The sequence below is a fragment of the Hippopotamus amphibius genome, chromosome 10 (genome assembly GCF_030028045.1).
Source record: "Hippopotamus amphibius kiboko isolate mHipAmp2 chromosome 10, mHipAmp2.hap2, whole genome shotgun sequence".
Classification (NCBI taxonomy): domain Eukaryota; kingdom Metazoa; phylum Chordata; class Mammalia; order Artiodactyla; family Hippopotamidae; genus Hippopotamus; species Hippopotamus amphibius.
Genome location: NC_080195.1, coordinates 33,258,169 through 33,275,139, shown reverse-complemented (window position 1 = coordinate 33,275,139; position 16,971 = coordinate 33,258,169). Strand labels below are relative to the sequence as shown.

Below are 16,971 nucleotides of genomic sequence, written 5' to 3'. Positions count from 1 at the left end.
CAGACTTCAGAGGTTGCTTGTGCCGGCAATAAAGGGATTTAAAGAAGACTGTCCAAGCCCCAGACTAATGGCAGAGTGTTGAGTCAAACAAATACCAGTTATGTCAGGATCTTTGCAGTACTTTCTGGTGTCCGAGGTCGTCTGCTGGTGTTCAGCTGGTTCTCTGTGGGAATTATTGCGTCTTTTGATGTGTTCCTGATGCATCTGTGGAGAGAGATGCATTCCATGTCCTTCTACTTTGCCGCCATCTTGCCAATGTTTTTTGAAGAATAATTATATATATATATATATATTTAAAATTGTAACACCATAAAAATATATAGTATACTTACTGTGTCTGGGATATTTTAAGGAAAATCAATCCATCCTCCTTTTTTGTTTTGTTTTGTTTTTTGGTTTGGGGAGGGTATTAACATGATACAGCTCACATGGTGAAGAAGTAAGGTCTCCTGCCACCAGCATGTGAGGGAAGCAGCCCTTCCAGCCTTCAGCTGAAGGCAGCCCCACCTGAAGGCTGACATACTCACTGCAACCTCAAGAGAGACCCAGAGCCACCCTGAGACACTGTTCTTGAATTCTTCAACTGTGAGAAAATAAATGTTTGTTGTGGTAAGCTACTAAAAAAATAAAATAAAATACGATATGTTGTTGCAGTTTAACTGCTGTTACAAAGTATACAGGACTTGTAGTAAGAGCTGCAAAGATGGTAGAAACACTATTACTCTCTTGCACTGGAAATAAATGGAAAACTATTAAGACAGCTTTATTCCATAGGCCTGGCTGCTTTCTTTTAGATGATTTAATTAAATGATTATTTGTTAGACACCTAGCATTTTTAAAGTATCCACTGTAGTAGATAAAGAAAAAACTTGACAGCAAGCTGTATGTTTGTCAGAAATTGCCTTTTTATATCCCTGCCTTTGTACCTCTTCCTGTTTGCCTCAGAGACGTTTTTGCCCATTTAATCTTTACATTTCTCAGTATTGCAGACGTTCAGGATTGGAAGAGCCAATCCTGTTGTTCTCTTTTCCTCATTTGTAAAATGGTAGCCAAAAGCTCATCTCTCTTCCCACCCTACTGCGATGAGACAGAGTTGACTTTTCCCTGTTTTAACAGATACAAAACTGAGAATCCCTCTCTGTACTTAGGGATTCCAATGCATTTAATCATGTTGGTGGAGAAGAGGTGACATTCTGATTGCTAGTGTTTGAACTAGGATGATGCAGGAGAGCAGAATTGGATGTGGTAGCCAAATGAATAGGTGGAGTTTAGTTAATTGCTTACATGATATGATTTCAGAGGCCATAAAGGCCTTTAAAATTAAACTTCTCTGTAATGTCTGAAAATTTCACTTCTTTCCAACTGAAGGCTCTTTCTGTGAAAATACAGAACAAACATCCTGTACGACATAACACGTTATCAGTCATTTATACTTTTGTGGAAGCGTGTTTCAGATTCTTTCTTGGAATAGATTTTGATAGAGAACAGAAGGATATTGGACACTGTGTGGGAAGAAGTGGAGAAGAAAGAAGCATAATGTTGTCCAAGACACCTTTAGACTCATTTCTTACTTTTCAGTTTTGCCAATGATTGGTATGATACAAAAAATAGAATTTGGTTAACTAAGAAATTGATTTACAAATACTTTTTCTATAACTGAAAAAAGGAATTTCAAGCTTATAGAAAAGTTAAAATAGTACAAAAAATCCTATACACTCTTTATTCCCACTTGATAGAAGCCCATACTTGTTCTCCCATTGTCTTTCCTCAGCTGGTCATTCATCCTGCCTACACTTTGCTTAGATTTGAGCTTCCAGCTGCTATCACTTCTCTTTTTCTTTTCCCAAAGAACTTCATTTAGTACTTCTTGTACAGCAGATCTGCTGCTGATAAAGCCTTTCAACTACCATTTATCTGAAAGTACTTCATTTATCTAAACATATTTATAATAGCTATCTTGAAGTCCTTGTTTATAATTCAACATCTGGGTCATCTCGGAGTCTTTCTATTGACTGTTTTTTATATGGACTTTTTTATACAGTTTGTTTTATACTGACTGTTTTTTCTCTTGACTGTGGACCATATTGTCCCATTTCTTCTCTTGACTGTGGGTCACATTTTCCTGCTCTTCTCATTCCTGTAATTTTTTATTGTATGTTGGGCATTGTGGGTGATCTGGTGTTAGAGACCCTGGATTCTTTTATCTTCCTCTGAACAGTGTTGGGTTTTGTTCTAGCAGGGAATTAATTTCGCAGGATTCAAATTGTATCTCCAATGGTAGGCAACAGCTGAATACCCTGCTTAGTTCTTTCAGCCTTTCAGCTTCTTGTTTTCTGCCAGTCTCATTAGGGTCTCTCGTGTAGATTCAGGGATCAGACAAGGACTTGGCAGAATTTATATGCAGATTTTGGGGTTCTCCCTTCTGGGGTTCACTTCTTTCTGTAATGTTCCTCTTCACTTTTCAGTCTAGAAGCTCTGAAGTCTGTCCTGTTCCTCAAACCAATTTCACTGTAGTTTTCTGCTTGAGTTCTAGCTATTTTCAACTGGTGGATTAAGAAATACCTTCAGGCAAAAAACTCATATAAACACAAATCTCAGTGGGTGCCATTCCCTCTTTCAAGGGTCATTTTCTTCCTGTATTGTCTGCTTATGCTTTCCTTCAAATAATTGTTTTTATGTTTTGTTCTGAACTCCTTATCCATAAGAGAGTTAGTCTGACACAATTATTCCTCCATTACCAGAAGCAGAACCTACACTTTTTTAAAACTTAAAAAATAAACATCGATTTTGTAAATCATTGCCAGTAAATTACTTATTTCAGCAGCTACTTACCAAACATTTACTTTGGGCTAGTTACTGTTCTAGTACTGGCTGCTAGAAAGCATTTCAAATATAAGGTTTCTATTAGCTTGTAGTCAACACAAATGGGTCTGTTTTCTTAAACCTCAAAATAAAATGTTATTCAGAGACACTTGCAATCCCTTCCCCCAAAATGAATATAATAAACATACACTTATTACGTCATAACTACTTTACGTTTATGTGGTGCTTTTTTTTTTTTCAGATTTCTGAGGCCAAAGGCATTTGCAATTGAGTTTAACAACATTCACATTGGTTGCAGTTAAAACTCCCCAACTTTCTTCAGCTAGCTTGCAATCTATCAAAATATTTTTTTCATACAAATCCCTGGTTGGAGCTGCTCTTTCACAACAGTGAGACCTCTGTCGTTTCTTGATTTGGAAGAGAAGAAAGAAACTTTGGGACTAAAAACATCAAAAATAAAAGATGTGAACAGCATAGTGGTCCTTCAGTATCACATTTGGTGCTGAACAGCTACCAATCACCCCAGACAGTAATTGGCTTCCCCTTTGACTTACCACCTTCCTACCTCGGGTGTGGAATGCTGCATAAATGGCTTTAGCCTTTAACTCTATCTAAATAAAATAAAGCTCAGTATAGACTCCACTGCTAAAGGCTGCTCGTTCATTTTTGGGCGAGTGGTCCAGGATAGGAGAAAGACGACCTGCTGCTGGAAGTTTCCATGTAGGGCTCATCCCCACTCTTAAATCCTCCGTCAAGACCTGTCTCGCCCATACAGACTGATAGGAGGCTGAAGAGGGGCAAAGAGACAGGCGGGAATGTTTCTTGCTTTGTAGTTTTGTGTGAGTCTGGCTCTGGCTTGATTAGGGAGTCAGGTGGGAAATAGTTAAGACTAAGCTCCAGTCCCTCTTCTGTGAGTGTCATTATTTTGCATACAGGTTGAGATAAGCAACTGTCCTTTTTACTTCCAGTTCTCCAGCACCTATTCCCATTTTGATTCTGTCATTAGAATCAAACAGCCTATAGAGGATGGCATATGGCTAGCATAGAGCGTGTCCTCCGTACCTGCTTGTTGAATGAATTACTTAGCTCCCTATAATATACTTTGGTCCCTTCTCTCTTTAATTATATTTTCTAAGACTTATTTATTCTTTCTCTTAATTTTTATTTTATATTGGAGTATAGTTGGTTTACAATGTCGTGTTAGTTTCAGGTGTACAGGAAAGTGGTTCAGGTATACATACACATATATCCATTCTTTCTCAGATTCTTTTCCCATTTAGGTTATTACAGAATCTTGAGTAGAGTTCCCTGTGCTAGTCCTTGTTGGTTATCTATTTCACACATAGTAGTATATATATGTTAATCCCAAACTCCTAATTTATCCCTCCCCCCCACCGTTCCTCTTTGGTAACCATCAGTTTGTTTTCAAAACCGCAGTCTGTTTTTGTTTTGTAAATAAGTTCACTTGTATCACTTTTTTAAAGATTCCACATATAAGTGACATTACATAAAATTTGTTGATTATTTTACATGTGGAGTACTAAGATGCATTTATTCTTAATGTCTGAAAATATTTTTATTACCATTTTCTTTCTTATTTCTACTCAATATTTACATATATTTCCATAAACTCTGCATCTCGTTTTCTGATGAATCCTATCAGGAACTCCACCTGAAACGATGTGGGGTCAACAGCAAACATCTGTGCCCCTTGGACCAGCAGGCTGAGCCCAGCTGTGCCCCCAGGGAGGCTGCCCCACCGTGCTTACCGCCAAGCATCTTGTGTAGTAAAAGAAATGAGGAGAAGAACACGCGTGTTAGTGACCTGTTTATTAGTCATGCGTTTTTCTTCCAAAGAAAATAGTTCCATTGAACCCTTGGTGGATCCAGGGGCAAAAGCAGGACAATCAACTGGTGTCACTTTGAAGTGTGGCTGCAGGGCAACCCCCACCCTTCCCAGCTCAGCTGTGGAAGCAGAGAAGAAACTTCAAAGGCGGACTTGCTGTTGATCCTGCCTGTGGGGGGTGTGACTCCCATCAGCGGGCTCTAGAGAAAAAATGAGGAAGAACCTTCCTCTCTCACTCGTCAGAGTTTGACATTCACCAAATGATCTACCAGGTCTGAGTCGGGACTGTCTCTGTCTAGCGGATGCAAATAAAAACCCATCACAGTCAACTTCGTTGTGATTTATATTTATTTAGGTACACTATTTATACAAATCAGCCGAGACAGCCAGTTTCCCTAATTTGTCTAGATTTGTGCCACACATCAGTGACAGCCGGTAAACCACTCCCGCTCCTGATTACCTAAAAGCAAAGCAAAGTTTAAGAAGATTATCCCCTTGCTGCTCTGCTACCCCCAGGTCATAATTATAACTGTTTACAATCCTTCCGTCCAAGCATTCACTCCAAGCACAGGCGGTGCGGTTAAACTCATCTGTGAGTAAGAAAGAATTTGGTCAACAATTCACCTTGTACAATATATATATATATTTGAAAGATACAAATTGCAAAAGCAAGTGCAATTTCCCTGAAACAATTTTATTTGGTCTAAACCTTTTCATTTAAAATTTATATTCTTTCCTTCATAATTATAAAGGGAAAGGCAATCATGCTTGAAATATTAATGCTAACTCTTAAAATTATAGTTTTGACTCAAAAATGAATTCATGGACAGTTAAACTTCCCTGCCACTATCTCCAACCAGCTTTTATTTAAATCAACATGAAAAACTGGCAAAAACATTTCAATGTACAGTACAAAAATGGTACAAGAGAGGAGAGTCTGCAGGGAAGCTTATTATGCTGAAAAAGCCTAGGAAACCAGACTGTGTTACATTAAACACTGTTAGTCCTAATGACCCAAAAGCAAGTGGCTAACACCAGTCAGAGATGCCCATGTATTCTGCAGCGTGGGCCCAGCACGGCCGAAAGAAGATGCTCCTGGTGGAAGAAACTCCTGGGAACACGATTAAAGGGCACAAACTCCAGTCACAGGAAGCTTCTGCAATTAGCACGGGGTGTGCGTCACGATTTCATGGTGCAGAAGAGACAGTTTACTGTGCGAATTCTGAAGAAGCAAATATGGTGAATTCAGTTAGAGGTACCAACGGCCCCAAGAACACACGTCCGTCTATTATCCATATTACATTTATCTCAGAAGACAATTGAAGAGGAAGTGATTCCAATGATGAGATTTTTATTGATTTTGCCAAAAAGTTCAAAAGTGGCATCAGAGCTCCGGACTCTTGCTTCCAAAGATGTGTTTTTATTTGCTGATCATATCCTGAAGGAACCAAAGGTCTTCACAAGGTAAAGCCACCATCTCTGGTGATAGTCTACCTTCCTAGCTATATGCAGACTCTCTGTGTTCAGGCCTTTTGAGGCATTTTTAATTTGTGGAACAAATGATTTGGAGATGCGATTTAAAAAAGCGAAACAAAACACACCAAAAAAATGGGGAAAGGTCACAAATAAAATGATTTTGTGGAGACAGGAGTTTTAAAAAACAACGCTGCCCCTGATTTGGCTGCGCGAGGAGACCGCACTCTGGAACAACGAGCATTTCTGCCGCTGGTTTTCTGAGGTTTCATTCCAGTGAGAGCTGAACGCTGTCAGCCTGGCTCTGCGGCTGCTGATACTCGTACTTCCTGGCTGTTAGAAAACAAGCAAAGCAAAAAACAAGCCAAGGACACACGATGGATAACATCACAAAATAACCATGAGCTTGCACCATTAAATCACAGTCAAGTCACGATTCTCCGTAAAGAATTAGGTCAAAATGCAACCATTTTTTTTCATTAGAGGAAATTTATTATACTTCATGATCCTCTAATTTCTCAGCAGTGCTGATATCCATTTTCAGAAGTTTATTATTATTGTTTTGTACATCAGGATTATTTAGAGCAGTAAAATATAGGGTAAATGCTAACTAAGCTACTACACTTGAACATTCTGTAACGTCCTTTTTTTTTTTTTAATTATCTATTTTATTTATTTATTTGGTTCTGGTTCTGCTGGGTCTTAGTTGTGGCTCCAGGGCTCTTTAGTTGCAGCATGTGAACTCTTAGTTGTGACATGCACGTGGGATCTAGTTCTGTGACCAGGAATCGAACCTGGGCCCCCTGCATTGGGAGCATGGAGTCTTAACCACTGTGCCACCAGGGAAGTCCCATGTCCTTCTTTCTTATTCCCCATCTCCACTTCAAGATAAGTTTAATCATAATGCTTTTGTCCACATCATAAGGAATTTGACTATTTTAAAGAAGCCTAAGAGATTTACTGAACACTGTCATTAATATAAACTAAAAGGAAAAACAGTCTTGCAATTCTGTATTCTTTTCTGTGCTTCTGAGAAAAATTTATTGAAGGTCTTAACCTGAAACTAGAGAGAGTGCAGGGCTAAAGTCTTTACCAATGTCATTCCCTGCTTGGCTTTAAAGTTTTCAGTCTCTTCATTAAGTTTTTACCAGCCAAGGAAGAAATAGTATTTGTTTATATACTCGGGGCAGATCCAGGTTTTTGTGGTCTAAAGCTCATACAATTTTGGGAGTCCCCTTTAAGGAAAAGAATTTTGTTTGCTGCTTCCTCTTGAACCTCCAGACTGAATCAGCACTAGATGTGGCATCAACACTAGGAATGATGCAGTGTGATGGGACTCCCCAAATGTGCAAACACTCAACTATGTACAAGAACAATGGCCTCCAAAGGTGTCCACATCCTAATCCCCATCATCTGTGAATAGGTTACCTTCTGGGGCAGAAGGGACTTTAAAGACGTGATTAAGGTAAGGACCTTGAGAGGGGGCATTACCCTGAATCACCTGGCCGGACCTGATCACAGGGGCCCCAAAAATCAGAGAACCTTTCCTGGCTGAGCCCAGAGAGAGAGGAGCTGTAACAATGGAAGAATGATCAGAAAGATGCAATGCTACTGGCTCTGCGGACAGGGGATGAGGCCGCAAACCAAGCAACATGGTGGCTTCTAGGAGCTGGAAAAGGCAAAGAAACAGATTCTCCTTCAGAACCTCCAGAAAGAAACAGAACTTCCCCGACACCTTGACTTCAGCCTAGTGAACTGCTGGAGGCCCATCAAAGAAGAAAATGAACTGTACCCTGGCTTTATAATTGTATATGCTATACAATTGAATATTTTTTTGATAGGAGCTAACTTTTGATTTGTGTGTGTGTGTATGTGTGTGTTTTGGTCATGACATGAGGCATGCGGGATCTTAGTTCCCTGACCAGGGATCGAACCCGGGCCTCTGCAGTGAAAACACCAAATCCTAACCACTAGGCCACCAGGGAACTCCCACTAACTTCTGTTTTGACTAGGCATCAATGAAAACCTAATTCTTTGCTTACAATTTTCCATACAGAGCTTCTGGTTCCCTGTTTTTTGTTTATTTGTTTGTTTTTTGAAATACTTAAATTCTGTTAAGGATATATATATTTTTTGTGGTAAAATACAAAAACATAAAATTTGCCATTTTAACCATTTTTAAACATACAGTTCAGGGGCATTAAGCATTCACATTGTTCTGCTGCTACCACCAGCACCTATCTTTTGATAACCCCACAATGACCTCTGTCCTCTTTACTCAGCAACTCCCCACTCCTTCCTCCCCCAGCTCCTGGTGACTATTCTACTTTCTGTCTCTGTAAATTTGCTTCACAGAGGTGAAATCACACAATATTTGTTCTTTGGTGACTGGCTTCTTTCACTTCACAATGAGAATACTTCTGACAAGTTTCATCTGTGTTGTAGCACGTGTCAGAATTTCCTTCCTCTTAAAGGCTAATAACATCCCATGCAGGTAAAGACCACATTCTGTGTATCCATCAGTCAAGGACACTTGGGTTGTTTCCATCTTTTGGCTACTGTGAATAGTGCTGCCTGCTAAACTCAGTTTTACTTCTTATTCTGAACTAGTAACACATGAATATGATACAAAATGTAAAAGGGAGGAAAGAGGAAACAGGGAAAGTGTATCTTCCTCCCACCTGATCAGTCCTCCAGCTCCTTTCCCCAAAGGAACGGCTGTTACTACTTCTCAGGGTAAAATTTATGCTGAAGAAGTTTCTAGAGGTTCTATTTGTGTAAAAAAATATATGTTTTTTCTACTTTTCACCTGAAATTCCTCTCCACCCGAGAGATATACTAGTAATACCTTGCTGATCACTCTTGCTTTGTTTCATGCACACACATACACATTTAAGTTTTTACAACAGACATCTTTCTTTTAAAAATATCCAGTCTTTTTTCCTTGAGTCCCACAGTGTCCCCACCAAGGTAACGAATGTTAGTAATCTGATGTGTATCTTTCCAAGTCTTCCTCCAGGCTTGCATAATTATACAGAACATTTTTACAAACAATCCAATCAAAAAATGGGGCAGAAGATCTCAATAGAAATTTCTCCAAAGACATACAGATGGCCAACAGGCATGTGAGAAGATGCTCAACATTGCTATTTATTAGAGAAATGCAAATCAAAACCACAATGAGGTACCACCTCACACTGGTCAGAAAGGCCATCATTAAAAAGGTCTACAAATCACAAATGCTCAAGAGGGTGTGGACAAAAAAGAACCCTCTTGCACTGTTGGTGGAAATGTAAACTGGTGCAGCCACCATGGAAACAGTATGGAGGTTCCTTAAAAAACTAAAAAGAGAACTACCATATGATCCAGCAATCTCACTCCTGGGCATATATCCAGAGAAAACTATAATTTGAAAAGATACACATACCACAATATTCATTACAGTGCTGTTTACAATAGCCAAGACATAGAAGCAATCTAAATGTCCATCAACAGGTGAATGCATAAAGAGGATGTTGGTACATGTATACAATGGAATATTACTCAGCCATAAAAATGAATTAAATAATGCCATTTGCAGCAACAGGGATGGACCTAGAGATTATTATACTAAGTGAAGTAAGTCAGACAGAGAAAGACAAATATAATATGATAGTGCTTTTATGTGGAATCTTTTTTTTTTTAAGAACTTGAGATACAGTTAACAGATAATAAACTGCATATATTTAGAGCACATAATTTGGTATCCCAATCTCCCAATTCATTCCCCCCCAACCCTCCCTGCTTTCCCCACTTGGTGTCCATATGTTTGTTCTCTACATCTGTGTCTCTATTTCTGCCTTGCAAATCGGCTGATGTGTACCATTTTCCTATAGTCCGCATATATGTGTTAATATACGATATTTGTTTTTCTCTTTCTGACTCACTTCACTCTGTATGACAGTCTCTAGGTCCATCCATGTCTCTACAAATGTCCCAGTTTCATTGCTTTTTACAGCTGAGTAATATTCCGTTGTATATATGTATCACATCTTTTTTATCCACTCATCTGTTAATGGTACGTGGAATCTTAAAAAAAAATAGTACAAATGAATTCATTTACAAAACAGAAATAGACCCACAGACATAGAGGACAGACTTGTGGTTGCCAAAGAGGAAAGGAGTTGGGGAGGGATGAATTGGGAGGTTTGGATTAACATATGTGTACCACTGTACACAAAGCGGATGGCCAACGAGGACCTACTGCATAGCACAGGGAACTATACTCAATACTTTGTGGTGACCTATAGGGAAAAGAATCTGAAAAAGAATATATATGCATATATATAGAGCTGAATCACTGTGCTGTATACCTGAAACTAATACAACATTGTAAATCAACTATACTTCAATAAAAAACAATTCTATAGAACATTTTTATTATGCATAGACAGGGATGTTTTGGTCATTTGATTTTAAAGGAGTGGTACCCTAACATACATACAATTACATCTTGCGTTTTCTCATTTAGTGATATACCATGGAAACCACACGTCATTTTTTAAAATGGTGGCATCACAGGTGGTGACCTGGGTGTACAATTCATCCTGCCTCCGTGCCCTTTAACCTTTGTTTCTTCTCCACCACTTACTCAGTGTTCAGTACCACAGGACCTGTTAATAACCTCTGGCCTGGAAGCCATTCCTATACGGCTATGGCTGTAGCACATAGTACTTTAGTTGTAGTAGAAGTGACTGCAAACTCCATAAACAACATTTCAAACCTAAACTAAAAGTAGCTTCAGCTCCACGTCCCCTCAGCCAGATCCCCCAAATGCTCCTGGCTACCTCTGGGCCACTGCATCTGAGGGGCGTGCAGAGGAGGGAAATTAGAGGAGGACGAGACCGCAGTCTCACCGATCGTTAAAGCATCTAATTTCTGCTAAACTTTCAAAAGCGTGATCACATGAACATGTTGCTAGGGCTCTTCTCAGGGTCCTGAAGCACTAACTTCATGCAAACCAGGTTTGCTAATACTGTATTTAGCATCAAAAATAGGCACTACGTTTTCATTACCAGCTATTTCTTTTTTAAGTATGGTTGATTTACAATGTTGTGTTGTTAGTTTCTGGTGTACAGCACAGTGATTCAGATACACACATATACATATTCTTTTTCATATTCTTTTCCATTATGGTTTATTACAGGACATTGAATATAGTTCCCTGTGCCATTATCAGCTATTTCTGATAACCTCTGCCAACGAGACTCAATTCCAAAGAGTCTATTTGAAATATGCTTATGTAGGTAATTAAGCACAGAATATACTTACAAATGGAGTACATTTCCAGCTGCTGTCTTAAACGAATTTTGCTTATTGTGTCATAAAAGTTGGGCTCTGATAGAGTTTCTGCGGGAGGCGGCACACTGAATATCCGCATAATTTTCCTTTTATTCCTAAAACACAAAACCAATGCAGAAAAGAGATCTGTAGTCACAGCTACAGGACTGTAACATCCTCACAATCACGGTAACCAGAGCTGCATTAAAAGGACGTTAAATGGCCAAGAGTCCCATCTTCTGTTTGGACACTGTGAGATGCTTCCTTGGCTCAAGTATTCTTTCTTCCACTAAGAAGTACGATGCTGTACATGTACCATCACAGCGTTATAAGAAAGAAAAGGCAGTCGCTGAACACACCCACTTCATATGACAAACTGTCTCCCCTCAATCCCCGCAAGAGAAAAAAAAAAAGCCCTACTGTCTGGAAAAATGCTCAAACAAAAAAAAGTATGATTTTTTTTTCCCTCCCTGTCACGGCATGCAAATAAAGCTAAATGACTGGGGTAGAGAATAAGCAGGATGTGAGCAGACCTTAATTTTGGAAGAGAACGAATAAACCATTTCTTAAATAGAGTAGCATGGCCTTAGTGGGGTCATCTAGTTAAAATTAACAACAGCCTGTCTCTGCTTTTAAAACAGTGGGGTGGGGAGGAGGCGGTGGTTATTTTTAGGGGAAAGCTGTTACCTGCCAGTGGCTCCGGCATGATCTGTGGGGGCTCCTCTCACCTCTTACCCTCGTGCCATCCCCCCCACCCCATCGGCTCCCAGGAGTCCAGCGGGCCGGTGGCTCAGGGGTCAGGGGGCCGTGAAGGGCGAGCCTGCGTGTCCCATGGCAAGTGTGGGTCTGAACTGTTCCCCGGGCCAAGTATCAATTATTCTTGGATGACTAATTATCCTGAACTATCTAAAATGCCTTTGACCTTGGTAGAGGACTCCACGAAGCACATGGCTACAAGCAGAACCAACTCAGTCCAACTGTTGCTGTTTTTCCTCTTTAAAGCACCCCCGCCCCATTTTTTTTAACAAAGGTTAAATAAAAGTCCTTGTTCTCAGGGGACTGAGTGTTTGTGGGATGGACACACAAGTAATCGGATCATACTTTATTCACTAAGTGCTGTGACATGGTCCTGCACAAGAAACAGAAGGGAAGGCTTGAAATTTGCAAAGACAGAATTGCTGAACACACAGGAGTTAGTGTTTGTGCATTTCAGGGACGGTGGCCAAAAATATGTGCTCATCCCAGGGTGAGAGTGAAGCCGGCTGAATGATAAAATTGAGCTATATCAGAAATGAGAGAATGGGAGTATAGGGCAGCTGGTCTGGGTGCCGAGAGCTGCAGGGCTGCACTTAAATCCCCATCTCTCAGAGCAACTGGGTCTTCCAAGCCAAATCCTGGTGTCCAGTATCTGAGAGCAGGCCCGAGTAGTCCGTGCTTTCATAGCAGGAACAAAAATGCTGATGAAATTGGTTTTGTGTGTTTAATTTAGATCAAACCAACCAACCAACCTGCAAAACTTGTAAATGCCCAGGTTCTCATCTACCCTGAGGTCCTAGAGCCTTTACCTCTTGGCATACATGAAGAGCCCAAAGCTGACAAAGATCACCACCAGGTACACGTTGGTGGCTTCATTCCAGGCCTCGTGAACGCTGTAATCCATAGAGCCGTCGTCACCCATCACTCCGTAACCTCTAGGCATGGGACTGCAAGGCAGCAGAGAGGGCGGGGTTTCTTCCAGTTAGTGATGGTGTCACGGAGGGACAAGGACTGGCACACAGAGGGCCTGCTGGCCAGCCCCAGCCCCTGCCCATCTTTATACGGCCCAGGAGCTAAGGATGGTAAATTACATTTCTAAACGGATACCCTTCAAATGGTTCTGCGGAGCATTTTCCATTTTTGCCTCACAGCCCTTGAAGCCTAAAATATTTACCATCTGGTCCATTAGGAAAAAGTTGGCCAACCCTGGTCTAGATCACTAAGGCACGGAACACATTTGCCCCTAGTTCTGACTTTGAAACCCAAGGCTCCTACATAAAGGTTCAAACTGAGGAATAACAAATCATATTTCTGAAAGGATATGGGTTGAAATGTCACTGCCCAGTTTCCAAACTGTAACCATCACCCAGATGAAAGCAACTGAATACTTAAAACACAGGCCCACACAACTGCCTGGGATGCTAAGAGAAAAGGATAGTGTTAGACTTGTGACTGCAGCCTGGATGAATTGTGACAGCCGGGCCAGTGCTCTTCCACAGGCCACTGGACCTGGAAAATGAAAATGTCTGGAGCTTTATCTAGTTTTGGCCTCCTGGCCAAACACCCGTTGAAAGAAGCTATGGGATAAAAAGTTGCTTTTTGCTATTTACACAGCTGTGAGTTCTATTCAAGGCAATGCATTCTTTGGACCTTCCCACAGAAAATAAGAGTGGTAACAGCAAGTGTATCGAGTAGCAAGGGAAAGAGTAGGGGTTTCTTATTTGTGTTTGGGAAGTTCACTGAACTTTTCCTTAAAGAGAAAGTTCCTCCCTTGTGTTAGATCTAAACTAGGTAAGTCTAAGTAAAATGACCTAATATGTGAAAGAAACTGAAAGTGTTGCTTTAGACACTATCAAAAAGAGAAAAACTGAAAAAATGACAGATGATACCTGTACTGTAGTTTCTAGCAAGATAGTCATTTTCTAATACCAAGAGAAAGAGTATCTGGAATGTCCAAGAAATTGTTTTGCAATTTTTTTCTAGACATCCTGCAACAGTGAAAGCCTTGCAGAAATTCCTCCACTGAAATCTCTTGCAATCTGTCCTATGAGCCTCCAAAATGTTCTTTACCATAGACTTGGCTCAGTAAATTAGTAAGTTTATATTAAGGGCAGATTCTGCTGTCTTTCTTACAGTTTGCCTCTGCATAAAATGAATGAAATTTGCCCAGGGTCTGCTCCCAGGCCAGTTGGTATGTTGGCCACTTTCTGACACCTGACGTCCCTGTCAGACGTTTAGGGACAGACTGTACTCATTTACAACAAAGTGAGTATCATGAATGGTCATTTAACTTAAATTCTGGACACTGAGGGCAAGCGTAATTCCTCTGAAACATCTATTGGTGTCTGATGAGTATAAAGATTGGTCTCATAAAAACTTGCCAGAGAATAATAAAACTTAGATGATAAAACTTTATAGATGCAAGATCTAAATATTAAGTCATTAAACACACCCAATTCCTAGATATTAAAGACTAGCTATGGATTTTTTTTTTAAGAGAGTAGGAGGCACAGGGGGATTTGGTATTATTCAGTTTCAATTCTTATTCCTTAAAACTGAACTCCAGAGTTTCTCTGAATGTAACATTATCCATAGTAAGTAATCAGCCTACCTTAGAAATGGAAACTCTGGAAGATCAGAGACTATAATTGTCTTTATGGTTTACGGAATCTAGAATTTTTTTCTAGATTTTCGTTGGTGCCAAAATATAAAATAATAATAATTGTTTTTGGCCAGAAGAAATGACGAGATATCTGATCTGAGATGTTGTGGAAGGCCCAGGCAAAACCATGCCCTGAGGCTGGTAGGTTTCAGGATTAGGAGTTATTAACAAACTGGAGAACATATATAACAACCGCTACTGAAACATTTTGTAGGTGCCCTTTATCTGATACACTATGAAAGTGTTTCCTACCTGATTTCTAACACCTGACTGTATCTGAGCCAGGTTACTTTCTTGCTTCAGTGTTTCACAAAATTCTGTTCAGGTCCCACTCAATAAATGGTGTGTTCCTACAGAGCTGTCTTCCTCCTGCTACAAACAGCCAGTCTTCCATCATATTTAGAGGATTCTGAGGTTCTGCTGACCAAGAATGGTGAAATTTTACTGTGAATTATACAACTTGATTGGTACACAATGACACCACTGTTCTAGGGACACGCACTTGAGTTATTTTTAGTAGTGTAGTTGTGAAAGATTTGCACTGAGGGTAGGCCTTTCCTGCCCGGTCCTCCATCACAACCAATGACATGCCTCTGTAAAACTGCCAGGAATAAGAAATAGTCCTGTCCAAAGTCACAGTACAGACCATGGCTCCCATGTGGCCTGAACTATGACCGGTCCCCTCCCAACTCGACACTTCTAACCAAGTGTACACACACACACCTGCTGAGCGGTAATCGCACACCCCACAGCCTCCCTCTAAGTCCCGAGGGGATTACAATGGTTCCTTCCTGGCAAGTTCATGGATGTCTCAGCAAGATCACCATGTGCTTGGATTGTCATTCAGGGCTTTTATGAGAAGACTGAACCTTTTTTCCACGTATTTTTTCTGTAAACTAATGCTTGAACTATTTCAGTAAGGAGTTGCTAGGATGAGCTGAACATGAGTATCCGGAGATAAAGCTGGCAAAATGTGACAACCAGGGCTTCCTTTCCGCTTGACAAACTTTTACGCAGAGAACCAGAACTCTTCTCCGGATCAAGTGACTGTACCATAAGTTTCATCCTGATTTGGGGTTCCTGGTACCATGTCTAGGTGGTTCAATTTCGAGGATCCCTTGTCAACATGTATGGACTGTTACCAACTTCATCTTTCACTTAGAGCTTTGCTATTTTGAAACAAATTCACATTGCAATCTCGTACACAGTTCCTAGCAGTTCCCGACAACACAATCTACCGCACTAACGTGACTTCCTCTCAGTCCGCTGAAACGCTAAAGGTTTGAGTTCCTGCAGCAGAAGGGTACAAGGTCACAGGCCTTCGACCAGGGGGACGAAGGCAACGAACGCCTGTGCTAGGCCGTCCACACATTCATCTAATGTTCGCCACCCCCATGCTGGGAGGCACTAAAGCTCCACTTGGCAGGAGACCCGGGGCGGTGACGGCGCTTCCACGACGTGCCCAGAGCCCCCCAGGCTAGGGAGCCTCACCCTGGACTCCCGGCCGCGGGCGCCGCCAGCCCCACCCAGACTGGTGAGCCCCGCTCGCCCGGCAAAGAAGAGCCGTCCGGCGGGCAGACAGGGCCGCCCCCACCCGGGGAGGCGGCGGGGCCCGGGGGCCGCCGGGGGCCCCGCCGCGCAGGGCGCCTCCCGCCTCCGGATCCGCGTCTCCGGAGCTCGGAGCCTCCCAGCGCCCTCCCGCCTGGGGCGCGGCGGCCGAGCGGCCCCGAGGCCCGCGCGCCGCGCCGGAGCGCGCCCTCGGGTCCCTCCCCTCGGGTCCCTCCCTCCCCCTCCCGCGCGAGACGGGGCGGGGCGCGGGGCGGGGCGCGGGGCGGGCGCGGGGCCACTCACGCGGCGGGCTCCGCGGGCGGCGCGCGGCCGGGCTGCTCGGCTCGGGGCTCTTTCCCCCGCGCTCGCGGCCGCACGCGCGGAGCCGGTTCCCGCACGGACCGGACGGCCTCGGCTTCGTCATTTCCTGCCGGCCCGGCGGCTTCCGGATGGAACGAGGAGCCAGGTCTTTCCCCCCCGCCCCCCTCTCAGGGTGCTAACCGGAGAGACGCCGCGACGGCCCCGGCGCCGCCCCGCGGGCGCG

General features: G+C 42.1%; 2 protein-coding genes across 7 annotated transcripts in view; one reads left to right on the top strand and one right to left on the bottom strand.

The window, feature by feature from the left end:
* Positions 1–4,984: 4,984 nt before the first annotated feature.
* On the bottom strand, positions 4,985–16,859 carry SMIM19 (small integral membrane protein 19). Of its 5 annotated transcripts, none has more exons than XM_057697646.1 (5): positions 16,731–16,857; positions 15,132–15,299; positions 13,027–13,164; positions 11,453–11,577; positions 4,985–6,475 (listed from the first exon to the last, which is right to left on the bottom strand). In XM_057697646.1, the coding sequence occupies exons 3-5, from the start codon at positions 13,158–13,160 to the stop codon at positions 6,411–6,413; spliced, it is 324 nt and encodes a 107-aa protein (XP_057553629.1). In that variant the 5' UTR covers positions 13,161–13,164; positions 15,132–15,299; positions 16,731–16,857; the 3' UTR covers positions 4,985–6,410. The 5 variants fall into 5 exon arrangements, with proteins under 5 accessions (XP_057553629.1, XP_057553628.1, XP_057553626.1 ...); XM_057697645.1 differs by having other exon boundaries at positions 13,027–13,290; positions 15,132–15,296; positions 16,731–16,844; XM_057697643.1 differs by having other exon boundaries at positions 15,132–15,296; positions 16,731–16,844.
* The window catches only part of SLC20A2 (solute carrier family 20 member 2), a 103,345-nt gene continuing 103,126 nt past the window's right edge, over positions 16,753–16,971 (top strand). The window contains exon 1 of one of the 2 annotated variants that reach the window (XM_057697636.1): positions 16,753–16,893. The gene's annotated coding sequence lies outside the window, so the exon portion shown is untranslated. Of the gene's footprint in view, position 16,971 lies in introns of both variants that reach the window. The other variant, XM_057697634.1, reaches the window with a different exon arrangement.